This window comes from Apus apus, chromosome 1, assembly GCF_020740795.1.
Source record: "Apus apus isolate bApuApu2 chromosome 1, bApuApu2.pri.cur, whole genome shotgun sequence".
NCBI lineage: Eukaryota > Metazoa > Chordata > Aves > Apodiformes > Apodidae > Apus > Apus apus.
This window is the reverse complement of record NC_067282.1, coordinates 115,668,970-115,683,311: the sequence shown is the minus strand read 5'-3', so window position 1 is coordinate 115,683,311 and position 14,342 is coordinate 115,668,970. Positions and strand designations below refer to the sequence as shown.

The 14,342-nt window shown below is 40.4% G+C and overlaps 1 protein-coding gene across 3 annotated transcripts in view; it reads left to right on the top strand.

Moving 5' to 3' along the window:
• Positions 1-14,342, top strand: part of SHROOM2 (shroom family member 2) — a 124,940-nt gene that overhangs the window by 107,339 nt on the left and 3,259 nt on the right. For all 3 annotated transcript variants that reach the window (XM_051634207.1, XM_051634199.1, XM_051634214.1), the window contains 3 exons: positions 3,353-3,904; positions 4,804-4,978; positions 9,590-9,862. In XM_051634207.1, coding sequence (XP_051490167.1) covers positions 3,353-3,904; positions 4,804-4,978; positions 9,590-9,862 — 1,000 coding nt within the window. The remainder of the gene's footprint in view (positions 1-3,352; positions 3,905-4,803; positions 4,979-9,589; positions 9,863-14,342) is intronic.

Here is a 14,342-nt window from a genome sequence, read left to right as displayed (position 1 = left end):
GAGGTGGGCTGAAGATGAAGCAGGAGAACATCAGTCCTTTCCCAGGCTAGATAAACTGACTGAAATTTATTGATTGCTGTGTCTGTCAAATACTGTTAACATCATAAAAGGTTATTTTCCCACAACATAACAAACACTTCCAGGAAGCTTAGGAATCTTAGTTTCCATAAATCCTTCAGCATTATAATTCATGGTTATAGAATAAAAACAAAACCTCTGAGCGGAATGTATGCAGAGGTTACTTCTCTGAGCAAAACAAGTTGGAATAACTTTTCATAACTGTAATGTAAATGGTTGAATACACTGAAACATGCTGTTTTCCAATGTGCCTTATGACATAGAAAATGTGAATCACTTTTTTTCCTAAACACGCCTTGATGTTTTTGCTCTTGTAACTGGAGGAAAAAAAAAAATGACATTTCATGCTGCCATATTTTTAATATGAAATAATAATACAGTTTACTGTGAAAATTGCAACGTGAACCCTAGCATCTATGTGCTAAGGTAGAGGACATTAGTAATTACTTCCTCAGTGTATTGCTTTGACTTCCTTAATCTAAGGAGGTATAGAAAGGTAATTGTATTTGTCCTTCCTTTTTACTAAGCCTTAATATTGAAATGAGCACTGAGGTGTGCGTAATTATATGCCCATATCTGAAAGTTACATACCCTAAAAACCTTCTGGTAACATTTAAAATTCTTAAGCCCAGACAGCTCTTATTTGTCCACAATGTGTTGTCCTCAGTTAATAATTACATTACTCAATAAAACAGGTATGGCAAAAAAGGAAAGACATGCAGGGGTCATACCTCTGAACCGTCTCTATGGCATTTACTATGTTAGTTATTTAATATGAGTAACATATCTGAAGTAGATTTCTCTTAATATGCAGTTAATTTGATTTGGCTTATTACTTCCATTGACTCCTTGCATATGAGCTTTTGGGTATGCCACTTTACATGCTGTGGGCAGCTAATGATGTTTGATGATGCTAGCATGTAGCTGTTTACTCTTCTTTAAGAAAGGTGTCTTGTAGATCAACAGGTTAAACTGAATGAGTGTGTAGCATTTCCTGCAGTATTTTAGATAGAGCAATGCAGCGTGGGGAAATAGTGGTGGTGTCCAGAACCCAGCTATTACCAAAGATGACTGTTTAGTGATAATAAAGATGAAAAGAGTGTGTCAGTAGATGTGCATCAATACATTTCCAGTAAACATACACTCAGGTCAAGGAGTGACTGTGCTTGTGGTTGGAGTAAAGCTTTGTGATGGCCACAAGCAGAGTTACTGCAAATCTGAATTTCATGCTGCAGTTCCACAAATGGAAAACCTGCAGTCATCAGGACAATAGTAACTGCAGAACCAGAATTTCTGAAGCACCTGGAGTTGAAATGTCTTTGCTCTGAATGAAATCAGTTTACTTGATGATGCCTTAACTATCTGGAAAGATCTTTTTCTAGGCTGAGAGGAATCTACTCAGGGCCTCAGAACAGGTGCTGGGGTGGTGAGGAACTGGAATGGGTTGCCCAGGGAGGTTGTTGAAGCCCCATCCATGGAGGTTTTTAAGGCCAGGTTGGATGAGGTTTTGTGCAACCTGGTCTAGTGGTAGGGTTCCCTGCTTATGGCAGGGAGGTTGGAACTTGGTGATCTTTAAGGCCCCTTCCAACCTTAATGATTCTATGATTTTAGGTAAAGAATTGCAATTAGCTCAGATCTTCTCTTCCATTTGCCCTACGCATGTGTATGCACACATCTTGTATTTCCCCCCAAATTCAAAAATGTGTTCCTCTTTGCAATGTGTGGACTCTGAAACGTGTGGGCTTTATTTAAAAACAAACAACAGGAAGTGTTGGAGGCGGTGGCAGGCCTTTTGCCCAGCTTTGCTGCAGCCAGCAGAGCCCACACCTGCAGGTGGGGAGCTGTGGCTGAGTGGTGGACATGGGAGCAAGCTCTTTAAAATCGCAGTCACCCTGAATGAAAACACTTCAACTGAATAGGAGTGGGGGATCAGCATGGGCTGGAAAACCTGCCTCAAAAGTTGGATTAGGATGCCGAAGCATGTCTACAAAGCACTTGAGGAAAGTAAATACCTACTGAGCGACTGCACATTCATTCAGAAGCAAATATACCTTTAAAGTAAAAGATACAACTTCTGAAAAATATGAAGTTAAGCAGATTTGGCTGTTCCCTACAAAGAAGAGTACAGCACAATAAAGTGTAAGTTTATTTTTAAGGAAAGTGACACACCCACACTTAGAGGAACAGAGCCATAGCATGTCTTGGTCACTCATCTGAAAGGCGGCAAGCATCCGAGCCAGATGAAACCAGATATTTTAGGTAGTAGGCAATGTTCCTTTACTTGCTGTAGAGCTTCCAAACCCACATTATGACAATAATTTTAAACTTTCTGCAAATTTAAAACCGCCAAACTAGACTCCAGTTTCTTATATGGTTTACATGCAGTACAGATGTCTCAGTAATGTTATTTAACATGTTGTTGTCCAATTTTAAAATTCAAGTGATCTCCTCTTTAAATAGGTTGCATTACTGAATGTCCAGGGTGGACCTTTGTGCTATGCAATACATAATTGTTGCTCTAAGCTTCCCTTAAAGAGGGTACGCAGAATTGTGTGTTATTCTCTTCAGTCACTGTTTTTTATTTCTTTAAGCAGAAAACTGGAACACTGCGGTGAGATATATATTTATTAAACTTCTGTGTCTGTGCAAAATTTTACAAATACAGATATATAACTAATGTAATTAAGTTTTTAATTATTTCCAGGTTTTCCATGTGTGATTATGTGTTACTCTGGTAGCTCAACAAAGGCCTACCCTGCAGTATGCTTCCATCTGGTCTGTTGTTTCTTCCCTTGGAAGATGTGGGAATTGATGGGAGGGAATCACAGACTCCCTGGGCAGCTAAGCCGCCTGTCAGGCCAAAAGCTGAGGCCACTGTTGGATTTGTGTGAGGCAGTGAGGTTGAGCTTAAGGCATGTTTTCCTTGGTATGTGTGGCAGCAAAGGGGTAAAAGGCAGTTCAACAGCACTGTCTGAAATTTGGGGCCTGACTGCTGTGATTGGACCCACGTGTTCATGGAAGCAAACAGAAGTCCTGTACTGTGAGCCTTGTGAAAGGCTGATGTTAGGATTATTACAAATTAACTAATGCTACTTAAAATGTGTGGGCAGAAAACATGTAGATTTAGGGTTTGAGGTACAGTGAAAGGAATCTTCCGTTTCCTAGATCTCTTATCTGCCGCTTTTTCGTATTTGGGCTTCCCATCTGATTTGCAGATAAGAATTGAGATGTAAGGTTCTTCCATGTCTGAAGGTTAATTTTCCTTATTTTCCAGAATTGAAAGGGTTATAGACAACAATACTACAGTGAAAATGGTTCCCATCAAGATAGTTCATTCTGAGAGCAGCGCAGAGAAGGAGAGTCGGCAAAGTCTTGTCAGTACTATGGAGCCTCCTGCTTTACCCAGTGGTTTGGAAAAGGACCAAATCAAAACACTCAGCACTTCTGAGCAGTCCTATTCACGATTCTGTGCTTACACCAGGCAAGGTGTAGAGCCAGAGCCAGAAGCCAGAACCAAACCAGCTGACCCTCAACCCGCTGAAGAACCTGCAAGCAACTTAAAGGACAGCAGTGCTGCCGCACCAGCAGTCAGCTACGTAAAGGCCAAAGAGAAGACATTTGAAGACTGGAAGTCAGAGGAGCTTGCCAGAGAGATTGTGGGAAGAGATAAATCTCTAGCAGACATACTAGATCCTAACGTGAAAATAAAAACAACAATGGATCTGATGGTTGGAATATTCCCTAAAGATGAACACCTCCTAGAAGAAGCTCAGCAGCGCAGAAAGCTTCTTCCAAAAGTTCCTTCTCCAAAAATTTCAGAGGAGAAGTGAGTATTACTTCCTGTAGGCCAATGATTCCTTGTAAGCTGCTGTCCAAAGTGTGTCAGTTTTCCTAGGGGGCTGAAGGTGAGAATCTTCCTACTGTGGAGGTTTGGGGCTTTTCTAGGGCTCTTCAATTAGCATAGCAGCTAAGCATAATACTGCTAATTGATACCATTAATGACAGAAAAAGGGCAGTGTTGTACAGTAAAGTTTCCTGATTAAAAACTATTTATGTGAGAACATAATAAAATACTAACTTATCCCATTTCATAGAGATTAGATATTTACCAAGAGCATACAGTCTAGTAACTGGATAGAGAAGGAGCCTTTTTTATGTGATGAAAATTTACAAAGACAACTTGAAGTGAGCATGAGGCATTTCCTGGAAGTGTATGAGAACAAAGTAAGAAAAGTTTTAAATTCCATTAAATTCCATCTCTGCTAATGTTCTGTGAGTCTTTTGTTTTCTTGATATGAGTCATCAAATTAAGTTGTAGCCTTCTTGAGAAGTTAATGTGTAATTTCATAATAAAAAAGATAATCACATCATAGTATCTCACATTTGGCAGTCTGAAGGGATACTCTCTGTGACACTGAGGTCTTTACACTACTTAGTAGAATACAACTTCACATTTTGTTTCCAGCTGAGATATCTGACATCCATTTCACTCATTGTAATGGTGAAAGGTCTTCTGCATGACTTTAGTTTTAGCTTTTGATGGGCATGTGCTAAGTTCACACGAATTTTCTTCACAAGCAGTATTTATTTATCCCACTTTGGTAGGTAATGGCTTTCTGTTGTACCCTCTGCTTGCTTGGTGAAATGGTGGCTCCAAAAGAGTGTCCTTTCTTTTCAGCAATCAGGGTGTCAAGGCAGTTAATGAATGTTTTGACTTTTTACCAGGAAAGAGGAGCAGAGCACGCCATCTGCCATCTCCTTGACAACAAATTCTACTTACTACAGCACATCTGCACCTAAGGCAGAGCTGCTGATTAAAATGAAGGACATGCAGCAGCAAGAGCAGCAGAGCAAGGATGATTCTGAAGATGAGCTGGATCATGACTTGTCAGAAAAGAAGGTAAAAGACATTTCTAAAAGTGTAATGGCAGGCTTTCAATTGCATGCATTGTATTGACTGTGAATTTGCTAGGTAAGCATCTCTAATAAAAGGCCTTCTAGATGTATGGGATCACTTGGAAAATTACCCTGTTGTTTTTTTTTTAAGCAGGGCAGGAATGCTAAGTGTCCAACTGTGAATTTATGAATGTCATATTAAGTGCTATTTGCAGCTTGATACATGTTATGGAAGGTCCCAGGGGGAGGTGGTTATTTTCAAATGCTGTTATCCATTTGAGATTCCGGTGTATTTCTCTCACTTGCAACATTCAGAGAAACCATGGTGGTTTTAGTTGCTTAATATTTTTGAAATTTAGGTCCAGGATTTGGGTTTGCTACGAGAGAGGAGTACATAGACGCCCACCCCTGGTTTTTTGTAGGTTTTTTTTTCCATTTGTTTTCATGAGCAGCAAACCGCTTTGCCTTCTGTTTCTCCTAACTGGAAAATTAATAAAGGTAGTGGTGAGAGATAGCTTGGTGGATTCAATGGAAATTGCTTATCAGAGGAGAGACAGTCTTCTCCACTCTTGTTCATCACCATCTTTTAGTGTTTCATTTCTGATCTAAGATCCACATAATCCCCTGGCTATTAAAATAATTACATAATGGCATTTCTGTGGTTTGAGAAAGTGTTGTTAAGTTAAATCATCACACTCATCTCATTAGTGATGTGGCACAAAATATTTTAATCGTAGTTTCCAGTACTAATAAGCTGTAGAAAATGGTCTGTTTGATCAATTAAAAGGATGTTATTTAACTCTGTTTACCTGACCAAGTAATGCAATGGTGTGCAAATCTTTTCTGTTAAAGTCAGTTTTCTGCTTAATAATCAACTGCCAGGGTGCATTTGGTAATCCAGTTCCAAATAATCGTCTTTTAATTGTACATTAGAAATATATTTTGTGGCTATGAATGAGAGATTCCTTAAGAGATTCCCACCTCTGGTTCAGTGCAGGAATGGATGGTGTTGTATTTGAGGTGGCTGTAGTGTTTTCTATTACTGCTCTGGGTTTATTTTTGTCCCTTGTCCCTCCCTCCCCCCTCACTGCATCACACAGTTCAATACAGTGTGTGCTTCCAGGGGCATGGTCATGTTGCGGTAGGAGAGCTGCCCTTCCCCTCTTGCCAGACAGCTGCTGAATTCAACAGCTGTACTACTTAGACAAATTAAGGATTTCACTGCACTTGCACTTGGAATCATTTGGTTTTATCTGGTGCCATACGTGATGGTCATGTTCATTGTTTTTGCTAGAATTAGTTTCCTTCTCATTAATTGTGGAGCAGATGTATGGGCGGGGGGGGGTGGGGGGTGGGTGTTAAAACTAAATGTTTCTTTTTTTGTCCAACAAACTAAACACTAAAAGTTTTAAAAGCAAAACTGCCATTTTTATGTGTTGGTGTCTGTTAACAGGAAAATCGTGTTCACCCTTTAGATACTCCTCCCTTCATATCCCCAGTTCTATTATTACACCACTAATCGTATGAGATAGGAAATATTTAATGAAGAGCTTTTAGCAGAGCTCCCCCTCTTCTCTGAATATGCACGCTGTCATAGCCATGCAGACATTGCTGCTCATTTCTCTCCCTGCTCCTCCACATGGGGTAGGGATGCAAGCACTCAGTTCAGTGGGCTTTCATCTTGGATCTTGTCAGAAAATGTATAAAACTCATGGTAAGTGGGTCAAGGCATCTTTATAAAACAGCCAGAATATATTACTTGGCCTAGCTTCACATATTTGGGAACAGTTTAAGAAGGAATCATTAAGGATCTGAGCAATTCAGTAGCACACTTATGACTTCAGTTCTTTTAGATGAGACCCTATTCCTTGAATCCTAGAAATTGGTCAGTTCTGTTACAAGATACCTTAATTGCAGTCCACTGTGGAATAATTGTAATATTTGTCATTCTCTGCTTTGGAAACCAGAAATGTGTGGTGCTTTTTTTTTGTTTGTTTGAAATAAGTATTGGAATTTCATATAGAGTTGTTTTTTTTTAATTTGGGACGATCCCTGTATTTCCAGCCAGCAGGAATGGTATGTGAATGGCTCATGTACTGAATTTAACGTAGGTTTACCACCATAGTAAAATATTCAAACTGATGTTGAAGGCAGTATGGGAGTGTTTTTTGTAGTAAGGAAAATCCATGTGTGGCTGAGTAGGAAGTGTCCCCTTTGTCTTTAAGAAAGTTTCAGCAACTCCTGGAGACTGTAAAAATAATTGAAGAATGCCAGTTTTCTTCTGCTTTTAGGCCTGAACTTCACATGAAACGGGGTGGTGAGCTGAAGGCAGAGTCATTTACATAAAGCGTGCCAAGCAGTGAACCACCTGAGCTCTGCTGAGTTGCTTTCTGGGTTGCTAGCCAAATCAGCAAGAATTACTGAAAAAAGATGTGCTTTTGTTGTTTTGTTTACTGGCACAGAATTCACAGCTATAAATTATGCATATGCCAGTTTCAAGATGTGTGTTGGAGCTATTCTGGGTCAGTAGATACTGAATGTAATGCAGGTTTTCTGTGTTAGCAAAAGCATGTAGTGAGCTCATACTTGCTGCATCCAAGGGCTGTTTCATCTGGGTAGGAAGCAATCAGTGATCATAACCCAATTCTTAATAGATATGACAGTCTTACAGAGGAGAGAGTATGTATGGCCTTCTCACCTGCATAAGTGGCTCTTTAGGGCCTAGCTTCAGCTGCTTGCTGACATCTAAATAGGATGCTACTGGGAAAAATGGCTGGGGTTTTGTTGTGTTTTTTTTAAAGAAAAAAAAAGGAAACCTGAGAGAGCTGATCTGGATTGTCAGACCAGATGGGTAAATGTTGGACACATGTACAACTTTTTTTCATTAGAGAAAGTCACAGCACAGCTGCAGAAAGAGGAAAACTCAAGATAGTAGCGTAGAGCACAACATTATTCTGTTGTGTTTCAGATGGTAAGACAGCAGCGTTGTGCATGTCATCTAGGGAAATGAGAGCGTAGCACTGTGACCTACATAATCCAAATCAAACTGCACTTGCACTGAGAGAAGGCGGGGGGGGCGGAAATCAAATCCTGCAGATTAATCAGTCAGTAAAGCAGGCATCTGTAGGACCATGCTTACTACCTTAATCTTTTGGGCACCCAGACTAACAGATAACCCAAATCCAGATTAACCTGGCCTGAGTATATTAAATCAAAAAGGGCAAAACCAGCCCAGATAATCCATGTGTTGAATTTCTGCTTTCAAAAGGGCTGTTAAATTTTCAGGATGTTGCTGCTTTCTATGAAGACAGCAGACTTTGCTGTTGTTGTTCTTGTTGTTCCCAAAAATACATTGCCAATGACTGTTCAGTGGCGTCTGAGAGTAGTACCTGCTATTGGTATGTTCCCTGGTAATTGTGGAGGCTTGTAACTGTATTTGCATTTAGAAAGCAGAATTCTTAAATAATGTCTTGGGTAATTTAAAAAAAATATATATTGAAGGGGTACTGTGAAATAAGGACTGATTAAAGGATGTAATTTTAATTTAGAAATTACACAAAGAGGTGTATGCTTAGAGAATGCTTTGGGAATTTCTCTTACCTGAAATTAGCTGAATTCTAGATGGGCATCAACATTTAAATGAATGAGGCATTTTTAGGGTGTGATTCATATCATGTTAGGGTAGACAACTAGCTGAACTGACTTTCACCCCTTGTGCACAAGTGAAAGCTAATGGACACATAAGAAATGAGCCCTCTTGCCCAAAAGCAGGGAGGTAGACAGGCAGCACGAATGGAGTATAGGTCACTGAGGGAGGGGATCTGGGTTCTTGGACTGGCTCTGCTGGTGATGCACCTGACACACTTATTGTGAGCCAGGGCATTTGCATCCCAGGCAATGGAGTATTATACCAGAGAAACCCAAACAAACTGCAGATGAGGTGGTGTGTTCACTTAGCATATGACAGTGACAGCCAAAGATGCTTGTCTGTTTTTTGGCAGTGCCACTTTGCACAGCTTTGCAAAGGGCTGCTTTGTACAATACAGAAGTAGATTTTGTTCTCTGTTCTGCTCCACAGGGATTATGATTTCCTTACAGAAATGTAAGATTTTCTGAGAATGGAAGGACTGCTATTGGAGGGATGTTAATATTATGCAGAAAGGAAAAAAAAAAAGCTAGACAGTGCCCTAGTTTTAACTGCATCTTGGGGAAAATACAGGATTGTTTTCCTAGTACTGTTTATGTTCCTAAGTGTAGTTCTTCAGAAGAGTATTATGGACCTGGTATTTAGAGAGAAAAGGGTGTGCTGTACTTTATGCTGCTCCATAGCAGGCTTTGAAGCTGTTCAAAGCAAAAGCAGGAATGCTTGCTGGGGAGATAGTTCTTAATCTTTTGCAACAAAGGTAAATTGCTTTAACACAGGTCTCCAGCTGTGCATTGCAAACCTACGTCCTGAACCTTTGAATACAGAGGCATAGACCTTAGGCATATATTTATTTGTAATGTGCTCATTGTCCAAGCCAGATGGGAGTTTGAATGTATTAAAATGCTAGATTTCTGACATGACAGAAATGCAGTAGTGCTAATAAATTCTCATCCTCTTTATTTTCCACAGCAAGAACTTATTGACAGTATTAGTAGGAAGCTGCAGGTACTGAGAGAAGCACGAGAGACGCTTCTGGAAGACATCCAAGCAAACAATATATTGGGGGAGGAGGTAGAGGCCATTGTGAAAGAAGTTTGCAAACCAAATGAGTTCGACAAATTCAAGATGTTTATCGGCGACCTTGACAAAGTGGTCAACCTCCTACTGTCACTATCAGGTCGTCTGGCCCGGGTGGAAAATGCCCTTAATAACCTGGATGAAAATACCTCTCCGGAAGAACGGGTGAGAAAACCCAAAATAAATATTCCTGCATTTAATCAACTTGATGTGGGTTTTTTTGCTTGGTTTTGTTTATCTAAATTGCAGACCTTGAGATGAGGGATAGTGAATGGATAAATTCCATGAGGCCATTTTCTTTACATTTCTTAAAACTTTTCTCTTTGGCTTGGTTTTGCTTGGAGTGCTAAAACTGCACATGGCCTGGTGAGAAAAAGTGGTGCTTTGGGGTGCAGCTTACTGAAAAACAGATTGCTTAGAAAAAGTTTAAAGAAAGGGGAACTACTGATCAGAGTATTAAAAAAAAGGAAACAAAATTCAGACAATTCAAGATGGGAAAAGGAGTGTCACTGAGCTGTAATGCAGAAAGTTTACAGAGTTCTTTATACTCTTGATAAAAATCTGTAAGGTTGTTAACAAAGAAATTGTTTCTCATCTACTACAGCTTCTTCCACAGACCCTAGCAAGGAACAAGAGCAAAAAATGACAGGACAAGTCTTATACAAAAAAAAAAAAAAAAGTGGGGGGAAGGGAGATAGACGCATTTTAAAAATAATTTTTCAATAGAAAACTTGTTTTACCCAAGCAGAACAGCAGAGTAATGATGTGGAGGAATCCCAGCAGATGTGAAAATTTCAGGAGCGTTTGAGGTACTCTTACCTGTTGAATGCCACCTCTGCTAGCAGTACTTTGTTTAGCTCCAGATCCCATCACCTCTTAACTGAGAAGCAGGTATCTAGCAGTAGAGATATGCACCAAAGAAGAGATGTAAACATGTGCAAAACTTAAAGGCTAAAAAAAAATAGAGAGGATGGGCAGGCAGATATGTGTCAAGTGGGTTTAGCTTCTACAGTGAAATGAATGGGAAGTGGGATTTTTGGCTTATAGCTGTGGACTGAAATGGCTGCAGTCTACCTAAGTGTTGTAACAAAGTTTTTTCCACAGGCTGTGAATTCACACTGTTTTTCTTCAACTGGCTGAACCTGAGCCAGCAGTGTGCCCAGGTGGCCAAGAAGGCCAACAGCATCCTGGCCTGAATCAGGAATAGTGTGGCCAGAAGGAGCAGGGAAGTGATCGTGCCCTTGTACTCGGCACTGGTGAGGCTGCACCTCAAGTTCTCTTCGATTTTGGGCCCCTCACTACAAGAAGGACATTGAGGTGCTGGAGCAAGTCTACAGAAGGACAACGAATCTGGAGAAGGGTCTGGAGAACAAGTATTAAGAGGAGCATTTCAGGGAACTGGGGTTGTTTAGCCTGGAGAAATGGGGACTGAGGGGAGACCTTATAGCTCTCTGAAAAGAGGTTGTAGCGACATGGGGGCCAGTCTCTTCTCCCAGGTGAAAAGCAAAGGGACAAAAGGAAATGGGCTCAAGTTGCACCAGGAGAAGTTTAGATTGGATATTAGAAAAAAATTCTTCACTGAAAGGGTTATCAAACACTGGATCAGGCTGCCTAGGGATGTGGTGCTTAGGGACATGGTTTAGCACTGAACATGGTAGAGTTAGGCTCGTTTTTCCAAACAATGATTCTGTGATTCTGTTTCACCAGTAAGAACTAGCAAGTGCTGGGACTAGTTTGAAGCTGTGCTTTTGTTGTTTGGCCTTAGCTGCTGTCAGACATACTTGTTTAATGGCTGTGCAGAGCCCTGCTTAACTGACGCAAAGAGAAGATATTTGACAGCTTATTAGAGCGCAGATCAAAGCTTCTGAAACTCAAAGAAATGTAATCCTTCTTTAGACTTCATTTTTCTAAATGCAGTTGCCTAATGGGCTCAAAGGTGGGAGTGTGAGCTGAGGAAAGATCTACCAAAATATATGAGCATATAGCAAGCACAGTTTGAGAGCTGGGATAAAAATAGCTTATTGGCTAGGTGTGGAAAAAGAAGAAGGTGACCAGGTGATGCAGTAAGGGCAGTAAGAAATTGTGTGCTCTCCTGTCAGATTTTGCCTGACAGAAATCCCAAGCCCTAACCTATTCTAATCCCCATTCATCTTCTCATGCACTGACACCAAAGGCTTGCCATAGTAGCTTCAGAAGTGTTGGTCAGAGATAATTCACAGATGCATCAATTCCCCCCCAGGTACTCTTGACTGTAAATACAACCCATGTAGGTTATGTGTGCATATCACTGAATTCAGCCTGACACATGTGGCTTTTTGTTTGTCCTTTGGTATTTTTCTGGGTCACATGGTATTTGGTGTACCAAATTAACATTACTCTGATAATTTTGTACTTTCTAGGAACCACCAACAGCTCAGCAGACTTTCTAAATAAACAATCTGTCAGCATGCAAATAATCACTGCTGAATTAGTACTTTGACTATTAGATGCTCTGTCATAGCTGTCTTTTGCCACAAAGAGTTTTATCAGGTATTTCAACTTCAGCTTCTGAAAGGAGCTTAATCTGAAACAGTTACGAGCCCTCTTCCTTCCACACGAGTCCAGTGTCTTCTCATTACTTTCCTTATCAATAAAAGCCAGAATGTGTTAAGAACCTGAACCAGCAGTCCACAGATGTGATGAGGTGCCTAGACCTACAAGACCTGTTATCTCAAGAGCAGGGACAAGTGCCAGGGATAGCAGTTTAGAAACCAGATGCTGGAAAGGCAAATACATGGAGGGAGACCCTCTTCATATGGCTGTGGTTCAAAACAGCTAACAGTTATTGAGAAAGACTCTAAATAGAAAGAGTTCCAACAGAGGAACTTCGGATGAACTGTTTTTGGCTGGGGCTTTAGATCACTGCCAGCTGCAAAAAAACCCTTCTGCACTCTGCTTGGCTTTGGTTTTTTGAAGTTAGTCAGATGAAAACTTCAGACGTCATTTATGCCATTAGGCCTGGTGAGCCATTTACCCAGTGCTCAAAGAACCCCCTCCAGAATGGTGTCTTGAGCCTGCTACAGTGTGTTTCACTTTACACTTAAAAACATGCTTTCAAGTGTCAATTATGTTTGTCAGAGGTAAAAGCAAATTCAAGAGGTTTCTCATTTGCCTTTTACTTTTCTGCACCACACTTCTCTTAGGTATTTCCTGAACCTTCACAGGGCAGAGGTACTAAAGTGTCACACAAAGTTCATAATTAGAGTAGTGTTTACCTTTCCTAAAAAAAATAAATTGTCAGGTTACTCCTGTTCCTCTTAAAGTCATGCTTGGTGAGAAGAAACCATACAACTTAAATCTCAGAAACTGTTATGAAGGACTAAACATTTGATTGTTCTTGTGTCTGTTGACAATGATAGCAAATGGCTTGAAGAACAGAGCTATTTCATCCCAAGGTTAGGTGGGTAACTCTACAACTGAGTTACCAGCTGTTTGATCTATGCCCTCTTATGTTCCTCAAAGTCTAATTCTTCTTCTCAGGAAGCTGCAAGGCTTCCAAGTTTGGGCTTGGCTTCTAGTTCCCCTGGTGAATTTAGGAGAATACTTCCATCTCTTCACAGCAGATAGTTCTGCTTGCAACTTGCGGTGGGATTTTTTTTCCCTGGCAGATGCCCGAAAGAAGACTGAACTGTGGGTTTTCTAATCATGTGTGATTTCTGCGACTTGTCTTCCATAGCTGTCTTGACTCCTGAGGTAATCTAGGTTGTATATTTTGAGTACATTGAGAGTGCAAGTCTTAAGGCATTTCACCCTCTGAACTTTGTTCAGTTTATAGAAGAAGAAGCAGCACAGGATACACATGCAACTCTGACAGAGAGGTCTGTTGAAGATTGCTCTCTCTATTCTCTTTTGTCTCATACACCATCCTGAAAGTACTCTATTTTATAGTCTAGGAAAACACTTTTCTGTAGCTCCTTTTGGCTTATTATTGCATGTGTGATTTAACATAAAGTCCAAATGGAAAAAAAAAAAAGGGACACATTTATTTGAGAAGACCGTGGTTTATTTGAAGTCATAGGTTCTCAAAAATTCATCTCTGAAGCAAAGCTAACAGTTACAGAATGGTACCTCTTAGGTGCACTTTTTAATTAAGTTCAGAAATCTTTAGGGGAATTCTTGATGTCAGAGTAGGCCAGCCATACTCTGTTAGTGGAAAAAGGCAGTAATTTCTAGGCAGACAGCTGAAATAGGTCAGATTAATGCCACTCCTGTCTCTTTCCATACACTGCTAAAGGAGTGTGCCCAAGTGATTCAGATGTGGCTGTTGACTGTGTAGACAGGTGAAGTTGGGTGAGATGTGCCTTACCCTTCATGTTCATACATATGTGGAAATGGGATATAGCTCCTCTCCTCTTTGTGTGTTTCTCCATTCAAAGAATGGACAAAAAAATCCTATTTTGTCTCTAGGAAGGGCAGGAAGCAAAAAGTTTACAGCCCTTTTGGGAAGATGTCTTTCTTTTTTTTAACTTCTCTCCTATTTTCTTGCCCCAGCGCTCGCTCTTCCTTATATTTTAAGACCACATGACTTCACGTCTCATGGAGAGGCCATGTGGATTGCAGCAGAACTGTGAAATAGCACAGTGTCAAGAGCTGTGTAAGAGCCAGT